Source organism: Micromys minutus (assembly GCF_963924665.1).
Source record: "Micromys minutus genome assembly, chromosome: 3".
NCBI classification, from domain to species: domain Eukaryota; kingdom Metazoa; phylum Chordata; class Mammalia; order Rodentia; family Muridae; genus Micromys; species Micromys minutus.
Window position 1 is genome coordinate 81,294,326 of NC_137972.1, and position 21,513 is coordinate 81,315,838.

Below are 21,513 nucleotides of genomic sequence, written 5' to 3' on the forward strand. Positions count from 1 at the left end.
AGAACTGCTTCATCTTGTGTCTTCTAATCATGCCTCTATACTATTTGTCTACCACCCACACTCTTTTCTGTCTTGAGTGCTTGTTTCCTTCCAACATGTCGTGGCTTTGGCAAACTGTCTGTTGCTCTTGCCGCACAGAGAAGGGGCAGGTCTGAGGATCATCAGGTGCTGCAGGAGAAGGAACAGTCAGTGTAGACTGGAGCAAACAGTGAGTCAGATAAGGAGTTTGAATGATCATGGTCAGAAGAATGAGATAGCGATAAAGGGGAAAGGGGAACAAATGTGGTGAGACAGGGCTGGAGAGAAGAGTGAAGAACAGGCAGACGGAAGAGCCAGTCTAGGCCAGAGAGTTAGGAGTGGCCATGGCCTGGGGAGGATGACTATGGACCTCTTCGCCTGTGTGGTCCTGTTCTGAGTGATTTACATCGAACGTCTGCTGCTCACTGGCTCCTAGAAAAGCATCAGCAAGTGCTGCGGTTGTGGAAGTGCTGAGGTGGGGCCCAGGTACGAAGGGAAGAGCGTTAAGGTCACTGTGGGAGAGAATGACAGAGAAGGGATGAACGGCGCAGGGCGGAGCACACTGAGAGCTGTCAGTGAGACTCAGAGAAAACTGAGGCAGAAGCCAAGCTGCAGGGGAGTGTGGGGCCAAAGTAGAAGAGTCCGACAGGGCCCACCATAGTTCTGTGCTGCAGGCTCACGGAACACATTTGGCTTTGTCGTTAGTGGTATTTTGTTGGTTTTAGTTCTTCAGAATAGTCCTGAGAAGTGGACAATGACCGTTATCAACACTCCCCTATTATAGACAAAAACCAAGTGTCAAATGACAGCTTAGAGCTAGGCACAGGAAATGAGAGCTGGGCCTGGGAGGTCATCAGTGGATGGCCAGGGCAGATACAGGCAAGGTAGGAGTCTCCCGCCTTACCTGCTACACCATTTGTACTTGGATTTGATGAGTGTTCCCTTAGGAGCTGCTGCTGTCACCCTGATGAGCACCGCCTGACCCATCTTTACTCCTGAGCAGTGGAATAGTTGTGTCCCTGAAACTGTGGGGACTGTTTTGCCACAGTGGGGTAGTTGGGCCTATTAGGCCCACAACAGAAGCCCTCAAGCAGAAGTGGGCTTATTGGAAGGAAATAGAGCACCTTACAGATTGGATGAGAGAGTTCAAGAAGAACCAGTCTGGGAAGGGGTCAGGAACCAGCAGATGCTGGGCAGCTGTCTTCCTCTGAGCTGGGCATACCACAGGAGCACCATGGTTGGGCACCACTGGCTCTGGCAAGATAGATAGGCTCAGGACCTTGCTTCTAGTTTGACTTGCTCAAGAGAAGTATCTGAACAGGTGCTCATTTGGCTAGGCCTAACAGCCTGCTACTCATGTGTGGAACCAACCGAGCAGTCCTTGGGTTCCTCTGTTCTGTAAAGGGAGGTCCTGGAATGACCCAATCAAGAGAAAGGACATTGAGAGGCTAGGTGTCTAGAAAAATAATAAAGTCCCCACATGTGTTTCATTTTTCATAGCCTGTGTGTAATGTTCCAGCAGAGCTATATCTCACTAAAGAGTAGTTTTAGTGACAGGGAATAAACTTTGATTGCTCTGGCTTGCTGTCATATGATAAGCTCTGGTACCATTGTCTAATATTGGAGGTGGCCAGGGAGCTTGGGGCTGGCAGGTTGGCACTTCTTACAGCCCGTTTTGCTGAGTGCCAAGATCATAGCACAGTGACCTGTAGGTGTGTTGAGTGAGATGCCTGCTGCGCTCTCTTGTATGCAGACTGGAATTCCTGCTTCCAGGCCAAAGGGTTCATGCTCTTAGGGTGCTGACTGGAGACAGTCTTCCATTGCCCAACACTACCTCTTCAGCATTCCCTGGGCTGTCCTCCCAGGCTACAGAAATGTCAATGTCTCTGAAAAGATGAGCAGAGTTTAAGGATTCCATTTTATAGAACAGAAAACCAAGAACCGAGTTGCAGATGGCGCTAAGCCCATGCCCTGGCATGGAGGCCTATTTGGAGCTGTTTCCATGTATAAGCCCGATACCATGTCAGAGTGTGTTGTCTGTTGAGCATCCACTACTGTGTGAGCCCCTGGACATGGTACAGGAATGACCCTCATGATTACTGTTGGTCCCCTGGGTGTGCATGCCCTAAGGGCTACATCTGAGAGCTAAGGATGCTCTACTTACCTCCAGCTGGGTGACAGTTGCCCAGGAGTCACATACAAAGAGCTAAGGGACACAGTGGGAACAGCATTCATGACAGGCTGTTGGGAGCAGAGGGTGTAGGATTTCCATAGAGATAAATAAGGTTAAAGTGTCTCAGTGGAAATTGGATCTCCTTGCTCTCCTTCCTCTTTTGCCCCGTCCTGATCTCATGCTTTCTGCCGTGTTCTGCTCTAGCTCTCCTTCACTGCAAAGCTGTTGCTGTAATTGTGCTCCCTGCCTCGCTCCTACTAGACCCCATCCCCTTTGAGGATAAAACTGTCCTATTCTGTATCACGTCCCTAACACTGCGAGGGAATGTCTGAAATAACTAATGTAGAAAGAGAGAAGGCTCGTTTATTTTGGCTCACCATTTTGGAGGGTTTGGCCTGTGATCATTTGCCCTTGTTGGCTTTAGGTTTCCAGTGAGGAAACACATCGTGGGAGCTTGTGGTAAAGGGAACCACTGCTTCTTGGCCAGGGGGGAAATAGAGGAAAAGGAGGGGGCCAGAGCAGATGACCTAACTCTCTGAAAGGCACTCTGCACACCTCGACCCTGAAACTCAGTGCCTGGCTCTGAGTCATTCCTCAAGGACATCTGAACAACTGAAATGTGAGGTTCTTAGACTCAAAGGCACCATCCTGGTCTGGAGGGGCGGTCTTTAACACACAGTACTTTGAGAGATACACAGATCCAGTCCGGGGTAAGTGCTTGGTAAATATTGGCTGAGAAGATGAAAGAGAACAGAAACAATCACAGCATAGAAAGGAGAGACACTTAGCACTGCATATGGCTGAGAGGAGGTGCCACTTGCAGGATTGAGCATCTGGGACCAGTATGCTGTCACCTCACAGATGTCAAGGCTGCTTATGAGTAGAACATTTGGACTGAGCTAAAGACCAGAGAAAACTGCAAGGCAGAATGCACGTGCCTCTGAAGGCCAGGGCGTTAATACTCTGGTAGATGTTAAGTAGTGGGGCTAGACTTCGAATGATAATGCTCCACAGTGCTTTGATCTGTGCACACAATAATGCAGGAGAAGGAATGTGTTTATTGAGTATCTGCTGTGTGTTCACTGCACCCCTCCCCTTCTTCTCTAAGTGGGTGGGGGCCTCCTGGGTATTCCCCCAACACTGGCACTTCAAATCTCTAGAGGAGGTTGTGTTTACCTAAAAGAGAAAGGAATGAAGCTACAAGGTTTGGAATCCAGCCTTTGGAAATGCTAGTGGCCTGAGGAGGAGGACAGGGTGCAAAGGTGAAAGAAGGAATAGTAAGGAGGACAGAAGGCCAGGAGAGCGCGGCCTCTGCAGATGGAAATAGCCAGAAAGAGGGCTCACTGAGTCCCGTCAGATGCAACAAGGAGGCACTCAGCAGTCCACACATGTGCACATAGAGAGACTCTGGCTTATGTTGGGCCAGGAAGCTCAGAGCAGAACTGTGAACATAACTCTGTGGTCACATGTTTGCCTAGCATGCTCAAGGCTCTGAGTTCCATTCCCAGCACAAAACAGAAGCAGGTGAAGAACCTTTTCCATGGTGAGGAGGGAGGAGCACTGGGGCCTACACTGGGATTATGCCTTGGGCAGAAGAAAAAGAATTGGATAAGGGTGCCAAGCAAGGCAGAGAGCTTTACCACAGCGTGGGAGAGTGGACTCTGCCCTGCTGCTCTCTGCTCACCCGCTGATTGCTCCATTTCCTTTTCTGTGAGATGGGGCATAAGTTGTTGTTCACTAAGCTCTCAGCCCCACATAAGGCACCCACAGGTACAGAGGGCCAGGCAGGCAGGAAGTGAGCATTTGGCACAGGGCTAGAGAGGAGTTCATAGAATTCCTATTTGGAGCCTAGAATAGCCGTGAAAACGGGAGGCAGGAAGAAAGTCAAATTATCCTAACATGTACTCCACTCTGCTCCACATGTGACCCTTGGAAAGAGGAGGACATTCTCCCAGGATGTTGCTGAGAGAATTTTAAAGGTTTTGTACTCATCAGACAAGGGTAAATGGGGGGGGGGGGGGGAATCCCTCTGTTTTATTAAACTACAGTAGGAAAACCTCTACTGAGGTCATCTGGTCTGTCTATTTCCTCATGTCTTTGGACTTCTATAAAATTTGGACTTTGAGAAAATGGAGCCCCTCAAAACCAAGGTGTGTCTGGTCCATTTCTGAGCACAGCTCTGATTTCCCGTGGTGTTGTAAATGCTGCTCAAGTTCTAACAGCTGTGGACATTCAACATTTAGCTCCATGTCTTTTGCTGATATGTCAGTAACATCTCTGTAAAGGTGTAGCTTAATTGTTTCCACAGATAATCAGGCAGGCAAGCATAAGGACAGGAGGAAACATTCGATGGATGCCAAAACGGTCTCTTCCAGATCAAGCGAAGGTGAGTGGGGGGCTGGGTTGTGTAGACGGGCACAGGGTGCCAGCCCCATAGCTTCACTTCCTGGTCACCATGCACTGCACATTCGCAGGCACGGAGGCTCCTGTACGAACTCTCCACATAAAGACTCCCGTGAGCCTTTGAAATGAGTCAACAATAGGAAATCAAGGAAACAGGCACTATGTGTTCTATATGATTTTCAGACTCTTAGCAGGAGATTTGTCAGTTGATCTGCTGACCTGATATGAGTCACATACTTGGTAATTTTGAAGGATAGATTCCATCTAGTTCGTGGTTTACTGTGGAAACTTACCCTTTGGAAGTGGTAAGCTTAAATTGGAGATTGTGCTAGGTGTGATGACACATGCCTTCAATCCCAGCACTTTGGAGGCAGAGGCAGGTGGATCTCTTGAGTTTGAGGTCAGCCTGGTCTACAGAGTGAGTTCTAGAATGGCTAGGACTACACAGAGAAACCCTGTCTCAAACAAGCAAGCAAACAAACAAACAAACAAAAACAGTTGTATTAAATTGGAGATTGTAAACCTCTTACTAAGAAAACATTATTTAGCCTGGAGGTGGTGGTGCATGCCTTTAATCCCTGTATCTGAGAGGTAGAGGCAGGCAAATCTCTTAAGTTTGAGGCCAGCCTGGTCTACATTAGAGTTCTAGGCTAGCCAGGACTAAATAGTGAGACCTGTCTTGGAAAAGAAAAAAGAAATGGAAGAAGGGAAAAGATAATATTATTTATCTAGTCCAGGCTAGCCTCAAGCACCCTATAGTCCAGGATGACCCTTAACCTCCTGATCCTCTGTCCACCGGGTGCTGGAGTTACAGGTGTGTGCCATTTGCCCAGCTGAGAGAAGTTTTAAGACTGTAGGTGTGCGCTGACAACCTGGGGTTGGGTTTTACTTTGTTTTGTTTTACATGAGTCACCATGCCCCTTCCACTGGGCCCCCGTCCCACCTTCATGTTCTTTTTTCTTCCTTTTGATGAACCCTCTGAGTTCATTCAGTGATGCCTGCTTCTCCATGGTCATAGGGCCGAGGGTGAAGCACAGAGAACCTGCCAGGGTCTCACTCCAGTCTCCCGCCCTGTCAACTGCCAGTAGCTCCTCAGCTAGGGCTTGGCCTTGTGGGCTTCTCCTGCACAGAAAGCCACTTCCTCTCCTAACAATACTTAATCTGTATACCTGACAATGGTGTATAGAGATGCACTGGGTATTGGTATATTGGCTTTTACTCAGTAACTTGGTGGACTTATTTACTGAATCTAAGGGTAGAATAGTAAAGGCATTTGCAGATTCTTCAGGGTACTGTGTATACATATAAATTTTTGTATCTTTTATTTATTCATCTCTTACTTCATTGTATTTATGCTATTTGATTTTTTTCAAATTTTTGAAATAAATTTTTTAGTTGATAAATTTTAGAATTGTGTATCTTTATCATAGACAGCATGCTATTTTAGACTGTGTATCCATTGTGAAATGAATAAATTGAGCTAGTTAACAAATGTTTTGCTTTACATCCTTAAAAATCCCTCTTAGAAATTTTCAAGGGCACAGTGCCTGCTGTCCACCACTCGGTTCTGATGCTGATAAGCACTTTTATTATATTCCTAAAGAAGAGCGAATCCTTTTCTGACAGCAGGGTTTTTGTTTAGTGACTTTATTTTATAAAGTATAATGTTAGAAGCCATATGCTAGTTACTAAAATTAGATGTAAGTATTGTTGGTCTTCCAAACTGAGAGAATTTGAGGCATCCTGGCCTGGTTAGCCTTGGCCAGTATTTCTCTTTGGGCCTGTGTATTTGAAGGCAAGTTGAGGCTGAGGCACCATATTGTCGGGCAGCCTCTAATCCTCTCCAGCCTTCAGGAACCCTAACAGTGGGGTGTTGAAAGAGACACGGAACTCTGGGAGCATTTTCCCCCTGTCTGTACATTGTCTAGGCTTTCCTCATCTCACAGGAGCCATGCCTGGCCATGACCAAAGGAACCTGGTTGTGGTGGTGTTGCCAGATTAGCCTAGATTCAACGCCAAAGGAAAACACTAGAGAGAACCTTGGAAATTTGAACCAGAAATTAATTGACTTCAGCTAGGATAAGGCTTAATCAGGTGCACCCACTTTATGTGGTATGGAACAATCTTTCAGAACACCTCAATTCCGGGGGACAGTAAGAGGCATAACTGAGGTCTCATGGCTGTAGACATTAAAAGGGGTTGTTTGGCCTTGACTTGTCATCTCTGGCCTATGACATCAGATGTTCAGTCCATGGGGTCATCTGTCTATTCTAGCACCTAGATGTGAAGGATGCAGAGCCCAGGTTTGTTGTGGAAAGACAGGAGGGGAAGCTCAGCCAGGGTACAGTCACTCCTGTGCCACTGTATACAGCTGAGCCACTGACAGCCAGGAAGGGAGAGTGTGAAGCCCCCTGTTGGGCACACCCTGATTCCTCACCCCTTTCTCCACAGTTTCCAATCAGAGAAGACATTCCTCCTTGGCCCGGATACATTCTATGATGATTGAGGCACCCATCACCAAGGTTGGTCTTCACTGAGTATGCAAGTCCCTGGTACCCCAGCCAAGTGTTTCTCTGACTGAAAAGCAATAGTCAGAGTGCTCTTTCTGTTGTATAGTGTGGTCTCTGAGGAAAGGATGGGCGGCAGAGACACCGTAACTAAGATTAACGTGGTAGCACAGTTACAGACTGTTATCAGCCTGACTCTTGCTCTCTCTCTGTTTTTAAGGTTACAAAACTCAAGTCTTCTATTTCCATGATGTAGGTGATCAAAATTATCAACGCTGCCCAGGAAAACAGTTCTGTGCCTGTGACAGAAGCCTTGAACCGTGTGCTGGAGATTCTGAGAACCACTGAGTTATACTCACCACAGTTTAATGCTGAAGATGACCCTCATGCCACTGACCTCGTTGGGGGCTTGATGTCTGTAAGTTTACTTGCCCAGGCTACCGTAGCCTGTCTGTTCCTGTTTGTTTTCTCAGAGTTATCTGAACAGAGCTTTAAGAAGGCAAGCAGAGCACCTCTGTAGGGCTCAGTAAAGCACCTCTTCTCCGTGGTGTGTAAGGCTATGCTTTGACTAAGGGTCTGCCTGCTGCTTACCCCAGGGGCTTCTGGCTGGAGCAGCAGAAAGGAGCAATGTTCTACACAGTGCATTGATCCCTCTGCGGTGTCACTTAGGGTTTACAGGTCATTTATTTAAATAAGACATTTTAATTGTATCCAAGTGTTATTTTGTTTGTTCTTGTTTTCTGTTTGTTTGTTTGAGGCAAGGTTGTAACCTTTGCTACCCTGGAACATGCTAGATAGACCAAGCTGGCCTGAACTCATGGAGATCCACCTGTCTCTGCCCCGAGTACTAAGATAAAGTATGTACATTACCACACCTGGCTTGTCTGGGAAAAAGAAAAACCATTAATGGTGTCACATGGTGGTAGGGTACAAACCCTTGAGTTCTGTCTCCAGCACAAAAAGGAGCCAAGAAAACAAAGGAACACCACATGTCTTTGCCAGAGTGCTCCAGAATGAACTGCAGAGCAGGACACTGTCTCCTGACTTATGTGTCTAAAAAGGGCCAGGGGTGCGGCATAGCTTTACCTCCAGAGCTCTCCACTGGCCTTTGGAGAACTGTTTAGGGAAGAAGGCATTGAGGATATGTTCCTACACGGAGACTTTTGAGAAGCCCAGACACCACCTCAGCCAGTGCAGAGTAGCACTCTTAGAATGACAGATACCATTGCTCTGCCAGCCTGCTTAGTTAGAAATAAAATCTGCGCTCTCCCAATTTACACTGTCTGAAGTCACGTGGGCAGTAAGTTCTAGAAGGTAGGGTGATTCCTAGTGCCAACCCCTAGCTCTGGGAAGCAAACAGGGCACTGAGTGATTAGTCTGGTCCTCAGAGACAAGGGAAGAGTCCACTTGGAAGGTGAGAGAGGAGAAGAAAATGGAGGTGAACTGAGGACAGAGGGTGGTTGTCACTAGGGCAGGAGTTGGTCCTGGAATGAGGTCATCCTGCCTGAGCCTGGGTTCCAGCAGTAGAGCAGCACCCAGGAAGTGGCTAAATCTGGAGTTGGCCACAGTGGTCAGCCTGCTGGACTGAGCAGCCTGGCACTGGGCTGTCCTGGGTTGTCCTCTGGGGCTGACCAGCGGGGATATGCAGTTGGGAAAGAAGACCATGTGACCATGCTTTCTCTTGTCTCCTTGATTCCCATCAGGATGGCTTACGAAGGTTTTCAGGAAATGAGTATGTTCTTGCAACAAAAAGTAAGTTCTCTGTTTTTAATCTCTTAGACTGTAACACTGCAGTCCAGATTAAATGTTCTCATCAGTAAGCTCTGGGTATGCTGTGAAGCCTCAGAAACAGAGCAGCCATTTCTGGTATAGCATGGCCTACCCAAACACCAAATACCATGAACCTGATAATATCGTTTTCCAAATTCTGTCATTTTGCAGACCTTCAGCCATCTGTAAGCAATATGGCCATCCCCACCTCCCTTCATGACATCCCACCTCGGATTGCCCTGGCCATAGAAAATGAAGAACAATGGGACTTTGACATTTTTGAGCTGGAAGCGGCAACTCAAAATAGGTATGTGGAATGTGTTTGTAGGGAACCGCCCGAGCGGCACAGGTGTGTGCAGAGCCATTTCTTGGGTGGGGACAGAGGCTGAGGAAGGAGTGAAGCTTCAAGTTGAGTCAGTAGGCCTCAGGCAGAGTTTGCCTAGCTATGATGGCTTCCTCAAATAACAGGTTTTTCCTGTGACCTAAGGGCCTAATTTCTCCAGTATGTGGTACTATAGAAGGTAGCAACAAAGAGTCTCCTGCCCCAAAACCCAAACCCAGCATGATTAGTTACACATTTGATAAAACTAGCCTCAAGTCTTGGTCGCCATGTTGGTGGCCCACACAGACCGCACCCTCCTTACTCCTGTCAGCTGTGGTTGCGGACTGGGAGTTTGGGTTTTGTTGAGTTAAAAGCTGTTAACCATAGGGTCTTGGTACATAGGAATGGGCATCCACAGCCAGTACCAGCCAGGAGTGTGCTCCAGCTTTGGGAGAAGTGGCCCTGCTAGGCTGTGGAATGATTCACCAGGTTTCATCCCATTGGGTGATCTGTCTACACTGAGACTCTACTTCACACAGCCAAGTAGTGGCTAGGCATACTCCATAACACGTGAGCCCCTGAGCACCTGGGTTACATTCCAGACCCATCACATCTTTGCAGTGCGTAAGGCAGGCCAGGTTGGGTATTTGTGATGACCTGTGAGGTGGCTTCTGTGGGGCTGATTTCTTAACCTTCTAAGCCACGCCAGTAAATCTAAGTGTCACCTAAGGAAGGCCTTGCTTGCTGGCAGCAGGTCACTTTTTCAGGATAAACTCCTTTAGACCATAACACCCACCTCCAAATTGTTGAGGTGATCAGTCACCTGATGTGTGTCTACGTCCGGTTTATAGTCAGTTTGGTGTTGTTTCCCCAGGTAGGACATCAGTAGTAACACGAGAGGACAGGATTACGGGTATCGTGTTTAGTCGGGGAAAGGCATGGTTCTGAAGATTCCACTCCTGCAAGCAGGGTGGGAACTTCACCCCAACAAATCAAGGTGTCGTGTGGCCTCTGGCCCACTTGGGACGCAACGCAGATGAGTTGTCCTGGTACTCGGCCGTGTGGCTCGAATGTACTTGCTTTGCCCGAGTCTCTTCCGGACTCAGGTGACTGGGGTTTTGCTTTGTGTAATAATGTGCATGTTTTTCTTTGTAGGCCTTTGATTTATCTAGGTCTCAAAACATTTGCTCGTTTTGAAATCTGTAAGTTCTTACAGTGTTCTGAGACATCGCTGAGATCATGGTTTCAAATTATTGAAGCCAATTACCATTCTTCTAACCCCTACCACAATTCTACACACGCTGCAGACGTGCTTCACGCTACTGCGTATTTCCTTTCCAGAAACAAAATAAAGGTAAGCGAACTTTTGCGTTCTTCATTTAACAGCAACAGGAGTTAGAGTCAGGGGCTTCCGCTTCAGCTGCCCTCGCTGCATGGTAATACAGCCACTTAGTCGTCCTCACCTGTGCAGCATGGAGCACGACCATTCCTGCCCCATCCTCAGCCCCTCCCCTGCTAACCATCTGACTCAGACCCTGGAGGTCACTCCTCTTTCCTGGTCCCTCTGTAATGGCCACACAGTGTTCCCATTGTGCTCTTCCCAGAGCAGCACATCTGACCACGACTGCAGAAGCAGCTTTCTTCTCCAACAGGGACTCAGACTTCACACTGTGACTGCCTAAGCTCTTGAGGCACACTGCTGTGATGAACTCCCCTTTCTTCTTCCCTCCCTGTACCTAGGTTATGCAGGCAAACCATTCGGGTCACACCAGACTACTTCAGTGTCTGATGCATGTGGCTGGGGCCAAGAATGGCTACAGCCACACAGGACCAGGTGCATCCACTGTAATCCCACGTAATCTTACCACCATGGAACTTGTGTGTGGAGAACAAAATGGACGGTGACCTGGTACAGGGCAGGGCCAGCAATGTTCATTCCTCCCCGTGAGGGTTGGACCTCTTAGATCTGAGTCTTTTGGGTCCTTCTGTAATATTCTGCCCATATTACCTGTTGAGTCCATAGAATGATACTTGTATGTATCTTTTCAGGGCTGATCATTTACCCCTGGTAGGTATGCTCGTCCCGTGGGCAGACCCACCTGTCTCTCTCCTAGCTTTACTCTGTTGCCTGTGGTTTTTATGTAGGGTTGAGGCCTCTCGGGCTTTTCTCTATCCAGTTTGGCACATTCATTGGGTCATCCCTGATCAGCTCACATTTGAATAGTCATGTGCTTGGATACATTTTGAAATAAAATTAAAAGTCTGTCAAACTTATTGAATGATTTGGCTAGAGAAATAGCTTAGCTAGTAAAGTACCCGAAAACAAATGCTGGACTTGGTGTATGATCCACGCCTATAATCCCAGCACAGCTAAAGCTAACACAGATGCCTGAGGCTCACAGGCCGGCCAGCCTCACCTAGCCGTAGAGCTCCAGGTCCCAAAGAGGAAAATGTGTCCTGAAAGAATAGGTAAAGATGCTCTTGACAAATATCTGAGGTTGGCCTCTGGCCTCCACATGTGTATGCATGAACTCTCATGTGTTTATACTTATTCACATACATGTACACATGCACACAACCTACACACATACACACACACACACACACACACACACACACACACACACACACGATAGCTGAACGTGGTATATGCCTGTAACCCTAGCACTTGAAAAGAACTCCAGAAGTTCAGGGCTTCATTGTAAGGACATAGTTAGCCAGTGATAATCCGTAATGGCTTTTGGAATTAAGACAACAGACTACCAAAGCTAAAAATAAGGAAAACAGTAACACATACATTTGAAAAAGTAAATGACATAAAGTCTACTTCCCACATCTATATTAAAGCTCAAAAATATAAAAGCTGAGGGTTTCTTTATTTTTAAATATATATATATATATATATATATATATATATATATATATATATATATATAAATTTATAAGAGTAGAAGAAAACTAACCAAGGTCTACCAGTGTATACCTGTAATCATAACTTCAGAAAGGTAAGGTTAGATCAAGAGTTTAAGGCTAGCCTTAGCTACATAGAGAGACCCCCCCATGTCTAAATTAATAAAAATAGGAAGGAGTCAAACCTTATGTCAGCTAAACAAGATAGCACCAAAAAGGAGGAAACTAAACTAAGTCTCAGTTAATGTAAGCAGTGTTCATTTTTGGTCATTCCTTATTTTGACTGGCTCTGGCTTTTTTGTGGTGGGTCTGGAGAAAGATTGACAGCAGACCCCCCCCCCCCCCGTGTGCTGCGTGAGACTGAAGATCTGTCAGCCAAGCACAGAACCACAAGAGGAGGGAAAACAGGATCTGCTCAGACAATGTGATTCTCTCAGGGATCAGAGTTGTCAAAGTGAAAAGGCAGAGCGAAGCCCTGCAGAAGGCTTGTTCCGGCTCCGCAGACAGCGGGTCTCAATGGAGTTCTTGTTTGCAGGCGACTTTAGATCGCATTGATGAGGTTGCTGCCCTCATCGCGGCCACCATCCACGATGTGGATCACCCTGGGAGGACCAACTCCTTCCTCTGCAACTCGGGAAATGATCTGGCTGTGCTGTACAACGACACTGCGGTGCTAGAGAGCCACCACGCGGCGCTGGCCTTCCAGCTGACCCTTGAAAATGACAAATGCAATATCTTTAAAAACATGGAGAGGTGAGAAGAGACACTGCTCACTACAGTTCACTAGAGAGAAGGCTGTGGGCAGGTGTGCATGGAGCGTGGAGCACTGCCACTGTCCACACCCAGACTCCTTTATTACCCACACCACCCTCAGCGCAGGCTCCCCTCAACCCCTGACCCACCCTGCACCACATACTGGAGATGGACGGAAGGCCTGGGGCATGCTGAGCATGCGTGCTCTGCTACTGAGCTCTATCTGCAGCTCTTTTAAAAGCCTGTTTTGAGGTAGGGGCTGGCCTTGGTTGACCTACATGCCTCCCTGGATGCTGCTCATGGCCTTCTGTAGACAGCACACACTTGTCATTGTCTGTTTACAAGTCGCTCCCCTGAGGAAGCTTTTTCCGAGTCACAGGGTCTGGTTTAGCACTCGCCTAGCACATAGAAGGCTTTGGGTTCCACCCCAGAACTAATGTCTCATGTCCAGTTAGATGTCCTGAGCCAGTGTCAGTCCACGCGCTGGGCTGGCCTACGTCCTCCTGTCGAAGCTCCACAATTACAATCCTCACTTCCTCCAGCTCAGATTAGATTCCTGAACACTGCAAAGTCTCAGGCAGACCAAGCCTTTCTTACTTAGTTTCCCCTTGGTGTTTAGCCCCAAGCTTGATACACAGCAGAACTCAACTGAAGGGAGAAAGGGCAGGTGAGAAATACTTTAATGTGAATTTCAAAGGAAATGTTTTATAGGATGTTTTAAAAGAGTGCCTTGGTTTCACAGAGCTCCTTTGTACCAAATCTTAGAACTTCAGAGATGGACTTAATAAGTTTTACTCAGATTTGCCTGTAAATACATAGTTTACATATGGAAAATGTGTAAGACCTGTCTTTGCTAGGGCTTCCATTATCCTAGCAATTTTAAAAACCATGACCAAAAACAACTTGGAGAGGAAAGGGTTTGTTTCATCATACACATGTAGGTAACATCCATCACCGAGGGAACCCAGGGCAGGAACCTGGAGCAGAAGCCATGGAGAAACTGCTCATGGCTCGCTCTCCTTGGCACCCAGGACCAGCTGCCCAGGGGTGGCACTGAGCGCAGTAACACCAGTCAGGAAAGGCCTCTAGATTGTATCACGTTGACATAGAACTAGCCAGTGCAAAGACTAACTTTGGATGTGTCCAGAGAAAGGAGGGCCAGAGAGTCTATCTCATACTCTTTTGTACTTTTTAACTTTAAAGTATATGGATCATCTTCTCAAAAAGCAAAGACTTGAGAATATCAAATAAAAACAAGGGTTAACGAAGGCACTAGACTGGTGGCTCTCGCAGACATGCACCCTGAGGAACTGTGTGGGAGCCTCCTGGTCTGAATCAGTAACCTGCAGCAGCCTCTCTGTTGCCTGAAACAGGAATGACTACCGGACACTACGCCAGAGTATCATTGACATGGTCCTAGCCACAGAAATGACAAAGCACTTTGAACATGTCAACAAATTTATCAACAGCATCAACAAGCCTTTGACAGCACAAGAAAATGAGGTGAGAGGAGCTGATTCTGAGGCCCCGTGTCTGGACTTCACACCGGTGCTGTGAAGGTCTCAGACAGCGAGGCTGTGCATGCCGAACTGGGTTTTCCTCCTTTCTTTCATTGGGTTTGTTTGTTTGCTTGTCTATCATTTATTTATCATCTACCTACCTACCTTCTCTTGAGGTAGGTCAGCACCCTGTAACCCAGGCCGAGGCTGGCTAAGAACTCAGTGATCTCTCTTACCTCAGGTTCTCAGGTACTAGATTCGAGAAGCGAGCATTGGGCCTGGCTGAATTTGTTTTTTACTGGTTTAAAAAAAGTAACTAACATGTAAAACTCTGGCAGGAAGAAAAAAGGTGCAATTGGAGGTGTAAACAAGAGTTTCCACATTGACCATTCTGTGCCCTGGGAAATACCTCCTCCCTCTGAGTTTTCTAGGCCAGCTGGAGCTTTTTAGTTTCTTTTCCTTTCTTTTTCCTTTTCTTTTCTCGCTTTATTTCCCTTTCTTTCTTCCTTTCATCCTTCCTTCCTTCCTTCTTTCCTTTCTTTCTTTCTTTTCTTTTCTTTTTTTTTTTTTCTTTTTTTGACAGTCTCTAGCTATGTAGCCCTGGCTGGCCTGGAATTTATTAAGCAGACCAGGCTGTCCTCATACTCACAGAGATCTGCTTGTCTCTGCTTCCCTACTCCTGGGGTTGAAGGTGTGCACCGTCATTCCTGGCTCCTAGGGTCCTAACGCCACTCTGTAGTGGCAGCAGTGGTCCTTGCAGAGGGGTTGAGCTGGGAGGGAGCTTCTGTTGGGATCCCAGAGTGACAGTATTGTCACTGCTCAGTTCTGGATTTGGAGTAGGAAGTCCACAAGTGCCTGGAAAAGGTGACGTTGACATCATGCCAGGCAGGAGATGCCACTGTGGAGCAGAGGTCAGTCCCCAGAACGGCAGACCTCAGGCTCAGGACAGTGTGGGGACAGGAAGAGCTGAGTACTCAAGCAGAACAGCTTCCATTTGACCCTGGCTCTGCTGGGGGCGCTGTTGTGTCACCTCACTCTGGGTCCTGCCCTTGCTTATGATAGTAAAGTTACTTCCCACGTGTCCCACAGATTCTTTTAGTGAGTACAGATCAAAACAAAGGACTTGGTGACCTTCGTATGTCATTGACACTGAAGCAGTGGGAGGGACACCTAACAGTCTGGGGTCACTAAAAGCTGATTCTCGAAACACTTGTCACAAAGCCCGGTTCAGATCGGGCTCAGGGACTGGTAGGCCATAGATCACTTTTGTTGTGAGAAGAGAGAATTCTATTTTCCAACTCATTTGTTTTTCAGTAAATATCCTAAAAATAAAACAAAAACCAGCCTTAAGTTCTTACCAATAGAAAGAGATAGAAAAGGAGGGAAAGACCAGTGACTGGGAGAGGAAGTAAACACAGGGAAGGAAAGGCAAGGAAGAGAAGCGGGTTTGCCAGGCTGGTGCGGCCTGAGTCCTGCTGCACTCTCTAGGCCTAGTGATCACATCTTCAACCTCATAGGCCCTGGCTGGCCTCCCTGTGCTCCCGTTCTGACTGCTTTGACTTCACTCGTGGTTCAGGACACTGGCAGAAGTCTGGAAGACATAAAAGCTATGCTCGAGACTCCAGAGAGCCGGACTCTCATCAAACGAATGATGATTAAGTGTGCTGACGTGTCCAACCCCTGCCGGCCCCTAGAGTACTGCATTGAGTGGGCGGCTCGCATTTCAGAGGAGTATTTTTCCCAGGTAAGAGTCTGCATCTTAAGTACAAACACGCACATGCATGCATATGCACACAAACACACACACATGCACATACGCACACACACACACCAGAACACCTAACGACATGAACTGTTGGTGACAACAGACACAAAAGTACTTTGGTGACCAGATGAACACACGTTGTGACATTTATAACATGATTTGCCCTTTCAGATCATACAGACCTTTCTTTTTTTTCTTTTTTGAGATAGAGTGTCACTATTAACATTGTAAGCTGGCACTAAATTCACAATCTTCTAGCTTTCTACATAACTAAATGACACAAGTGCCACCGCTTGTCCTCTGCTTCCTCGGTGGTGGGCTTAAAGGCACCCAGGGCCTTGTCTACTAAGCATTTGCTCAACTATCTGAGCTGTAAGTCCTAAGACTTACTTGGTAGCTCAGGCTGTCCTGGAACTCAATAAGTCCCCAAAGCTGATGGCCTTGAACTCGGAGTCCTCCTGCCTCAGCCTCCTGAGTACGACGGCTGTAGCCCCCACACCTGCCTCTTCATTTTGCTCCTGGTGTATTTTCTGTGGTGAAGCCTGCACCCGGGAACCCACAGTCATGTCAGATTCCTCCCACATGCTGAATTTGTACCAGTATTTTGTTTGGAATTTTTTAAATCAATCTCCATGGATATTGTCTGTAGGGTTTGTTTTCAGTGTGTGCTGTTATTAGGGTACATTGGCTTTCTAAGATGAACGAGAATTGTTCTTTCTGGGAATTTTTTTTTTTTAATTTGAAAGAGTTTGAGAAACACTGTTGATTTTGCAAATTTTTGTTAGACTTGGAGGTGAGGCATTGCTCCTGCCTCTTCTCCACTGGGAAGTTTTAGGACCAGTGCAGTCTTCTTACTACTTAATAGGTCTATGTATAGTCTTCCCAGCAAGACAGCACAGCCATAGCTGAAGGATGGCCCTAGGCCTGTCCAGTGTGGGCGTATTGGGCATTTGTGGCTGGGAGGCTGGAGGGTACTGAGTGGCAGAACCTGAGGTGTGTGACCAGATATGGCTCTGACCTGAACATGTTTGGGATGTCAAGGACTCTCATCTGGGAACAGCTTGCTGTCTGGCAGGTCTAGTTTGCTTGACTGGTGCTACATTGGATGCTCAGCCTGTGGGGTTGTCTCTGGTACCCTGGGTGGCACTGTTCCATGATAAGCCAGGACTCATGTCTGGATCATGGGTGTTCTTCACAGACCGATGAAGAGAAACAGCTGGACTTGCCTGTAGTGATGCCAGTGTTTGACAGAAACACCTGCAGCATTCCCAAGTCTCAGATCTCCTTCATTGACTACTTCATCACAGACATGTTTGATGCCTGGGATGGTAAGGAGCCTAGCCCTTACTCCTCAAGGGCAACCACCAATCAGGAGGTAGCATGCAGGGCTTAGACTTTCGAGATGGACTGGGGAGAAATTAGCCATTCTGGAGGGTTGGAACGCAGAAGAGGATCCTAAGGATGTCCCCAGCTCCTGTGCTCTGAGGGCTATGCTCCTGGGGGGGGGGGGGTGGCAGCAGAGCGGATGCCTGCAGATGGGGTGGGCTGAGAACAGGTTTCCCTGTATTCCAGTCAGCAACATTGCTGACTCCCTTCTGTCCCTCCCAAAATGCTGGGCCCGGGTAGAGCTCGGTGATAGGAGGCCCAAGTTCCATTCCCAGCAAGAAAATGAGGAAGCCTGAACTTCTAATAAAGAAAGGCTGCGAAGACACTGCATCCCTGTTTCTCTTTGACAGCCTTTGTTGACCTGCCTAACCTTATGCAACACTTAGATGACAACTTCAAGTACTGGAAAGGACTGGATGAGAAGCAGCTGCGCAGCCTCCGGCCCCCTCCAGAATAGTGTGAGGTACACACTTGGCCTATGGCTCTGTCCCTCCTGGATCTACAGTTTCTTAGCCCTTTCGATGTTAGGCAGAGCTTTCCCCTCATCTGCAGCCTGAAAGCACATGGGGATGGCCACCTTTGGACGCCACAGTGTGCTGCGAGGCTCTTTAGTAAGGCACCCAAGAAGTGTGGTTTGTGTTGACTATGTTACCACAGGCCCAGGAGCCCTGAAGATGTGACCCATGGCTCTCTAATGGCTCTCCTGGCAGTGACAGTGACCATGTGTCCTAACTCCTTGAGTCTGCAGAGCCGCCTCTCAGAAGGCGCAGCTGCGGCTGGGGCAACACTGCTGAAGGGACTGACTTCTCTAAGCTGACTGGCAATTGAGACAAAGACATTTAGGGTTGATTATCCCAATTATTAAATGTTTTATTTATTTTATTAGACATTGATGTTTTCTATGAATTTAAAAATACTTCAAAGCCAAAGCCAATTTCAGATGCCTTGACCAAATTCATGACTTGTGTGTGCATGATTTGGTTACAAACGTATTTTCATAATGCAGATTTAGAATTTTAAAATGATGCATTTTTTTCCATGCTATGGAATATTTTAAACTCTTCTCTTTGATGTTAGTGGGAAAGGCTTTATGTAGTGGGTCTCACATGTATGTAACAGAGAGGCCACATATGTGCAGACCCAGTTCTGAGCAGCAGCTGTTATGAGTTTTGCAGGTGTCTCCTCAGAGAAAAAAATTGGGCTTGACCATTTTTTCCTAGAATTTTATAATTGGATTTCTAAAAGCCTGCCTCATTTTATACCTTTTCTATAAAATATGCCCTATAGAAAAGCAGAATAAGCCTGGATACCTAGTGGCTGATATTTTACCACTAACATGGGATGTTTGAGTCTAGAAATATAAAGGTTCTGTCTCCTCACATTTGAATAAGCATAATACTATAAAGATGGTATTCAATGACATCAAAATGGTAGTTTCATTTTAAACTTGTATTTTTTCTGGATGAAATTAAACTATTTGTTTTTATGAAGTCATTTGTTGCCATTTCTTTGTGTTGTCTGATAATCTTTCTAAATTAGGGATAGACATCTCTTTTGTAGAACAAGCTAGCAACTAAACAACTTTGTATGGTCCTGTGGAGCCAGAACAGCAGATGGCTCTTCAGTTTGACCACAGACCCCACCGTGGAGGAGAGCTCGGGCTCTTCTGTCCTGCATGAAGATGCTCGACCTAAGATAACTGCACATGGAGCTAGGAAGAGGCACCGTCCCCTCCCAGTGCCATCACAAGAGAACCAGACAAGACAATGAGGGCGAGACTTCAAGAGGAGTGCACCTAAGAATTACAACGTAAACAAGATGGTTTTTAAAGGAAAAATCCAGAGAAGAACCACCCCAGACATTCTAGAGCAGTGGTTTTCAACTGTAGTAACACTGCAACCCTTTAACATACTTACGCTGTGGTGACCCCAACCATAGAACTACTTTTGTTGCTACTTAATAAGTGTAATTTTGCTAATGTCATGAATCATAATGTAGATATCTGTCATGCAGGATATCTAATGTGTTACCTCTGTGAAAGGGTCCCAAAGACTTAGCAACCACAGGTTGGAACCCTCTCCTCTAGAGTCTGGGATAAAAGCCTGTGTGTAGCTGGGTCTCCTAGAAGACCAGACATAACTAAAGAATGAACCAAAGGCAGAAATGTAAACAAACGCCAAGGTGCTGCTGAGTGACAGCGCCCCGGGATGCAGATGATGCTCCCAACTGTCACTAAGGAGACCCAGGACAAAGCAAAGGGAAGAGGCACTAGGCAAGGAAAGGTCTGAGCCCGGTCCAGTTTGACAGATGCAGCCCTTGGATTATTTAAAGGGCTCTCTGAATTCCAGGTAGAACTCATGTAGGCTGGAGAGATGGCTCAGTGGTTAAGAGCACCGACTGTTCTTCCAGAGGTCCTGAGTTCAATTCAGCAACCACATGGTGGCTCACATCCATCTGTAATAGGATCGGATGCCCTTTCTTCTGGTGTGTCTGGTGTGACAGCTACAGTGAGCTCATGAATAAAATAAATATTTAAAAAAAAAAATGTGTTGTCAGCTTCCCACTACAGGAAAACTTGCCTGAAGCAAAAGGAAAGGTTGGTGGCTCACTGTCCGGAGGCTTCGGTCCATGCCATCTGGGCATTTGATGGGAGGATAGATACTACCGTGCTCTTTGGGAATATGTCCCCCAAGTCTGACAAACCCCACTGTAAAATTTCTACCAATTCCCAACGGTCCCACACTGGAAACTAAGCCTTTCAGACATGGGACTTTAGGAGACCCCAAACTGCAGCTACGCATAAAGCAAAGGACAGATCCCTTGCAGTGGAACTAGACACTGTCACTGGCAGTTTCAGTGGCCTAACATCAAAGGAAGCTTCCCACCCAGACCCACTTAGCTACACTGGCATTCAAAGGGAAATGTCAGGTAACTCAGACAAGCAGACACAGTTCAGTGCAGGTGCTTTAGAGGTCAGATCCAGTAAGAGGTAAATGTCTGCACTAAAGTAGCCATGGGTGGGAGTGGGGGGTGGGGAGCTGGCGGAGGGGGGGAATGGCTGGGAGGGGAGGAGAAAAGGAGCAAGAAGCTGACTTCCTGCTTTCTTCAAAGAGGCAGCTGCTGGAAGAAGCTCCGGTGAGTCACAGGGAAGCTTTTCCCCTGGTGGCAGCAGAAACAATGGGCCGGGAGTGGAGCGCCCTCAGCGAGCACAAGCCAGGAAGGGGCTGAATCAACCTAACAATTGTCTCATCCTGCTGTGCCCAAAGGAAACTTGAGGCCACTCACAACTGTCACACCAGTGGCTGTATAGTCTGTTTGATGGCTTCCAGTCAGAAAGGAAAGACTCCAAGGAAACAAAGCTCCCCAGCCATCATTTGTCCAGAAAGGTCTGCAGCCTTGGTGTCCCAGCGAAGGTGCGAGCATCCCAGCTTCTCAGTGCTTCCCGCCTACCTTCTCTGCGCCACCCTTCCGGTTTCCTCTAGCCCCTCTGCTTCACAGCCTCCAACCCAACCTGCAAGGCCGGGTTCCTGGCCGGTGGAGCGGGCCCTGTTTCATCTAGAAGGGAGGACGTAAACTCAGCCGTCCGGAAGCAATAGCATTCAGTCAGGGGCCAAGAACAGCACTGTGGGTGGAACGATGTGGGAGGGTCGGGGCAGATCAAGGCCCTGTGCCATTGTCCAAGAGAGAGAGAGAGAGAGAGAGAGAGAGAGAGAGAGAGTGGAAATTACACAGCTAGAGGGTAGACCGAACAGGCTTTCTAAAAATAGGGTTAAGGGTTGGAAAATGGCTTGGTGGTCAAGGGCACACTGCTTTTCCAGGGATTAGGATTTGGTTCGGAGCAACGACAACCACCTGTCATTCCGGGGGCTCTGACGCCCCCTTCTGGACTCCAGGAACACTTACATGCATACATACACTTCACATGCACACAAATAAAAAGAGGTAACTTTAATATATCTGAGGATGGGAAGACAAAAATAATTGGGGGGGGGGTGAGGAGTGTTAGG

General features: G+C 47.3%; 1 protein-coding gene across 1 annotated transcript in view; it reads left to right on the forward strand.

Annotated features, from left to right (window-relative positions):
- PDE8A (phosphodiesterase 8A) overlaps positions 1–19,000 on the forward strand; it is a 112,230-nt gene extending 93,230 nt beyond the window's left edge. The window contains exons 11-21 of the mRNA XM_080915034.1: positions 4,500–4,577; positions 7,046–7,116; positions 7,358–7,519; positions 8,805–8,853; positions 9,043–9,178; positions 10,349–10,547; positions 12,639–12,856; positions 14,230–14,359; positions 15,932–16,099; positions 17,319–17,448; positions 17,857–19,000. Coding sequence (XP_080771160.1) covers positions 4,500–4,577; positions 7,046–7,116; positions 7,358–7,519; positions 8,805–8,853; positions 9,043–9,178; positions 10,349–10,547; positions 12,639–12,856; positions 14,230–14,359; positions 15,932–16,099; positions 17,319–17,448; positions 17,857–17,963 — 1,448 coding nt within the window. The 3' untranslated portion in view covers positions 17,964–19,000. The remainder of the gene's footprint in view (positions 1–4,499; positions 4,578–7,045; positions 7,117–7,357; positions 7,520–8,804; positions 8,854–9,042; positions 9,179–10,348; positions 10,548–12,638; positions 12,857–14,229; positions 14,360–15,931; positions 16,100–17,318; positions 17,449–17,856) is intronic.
- The last annotated feature ends 2,513 nt before the right edge of the window (positions 19,001–21,513 follow it).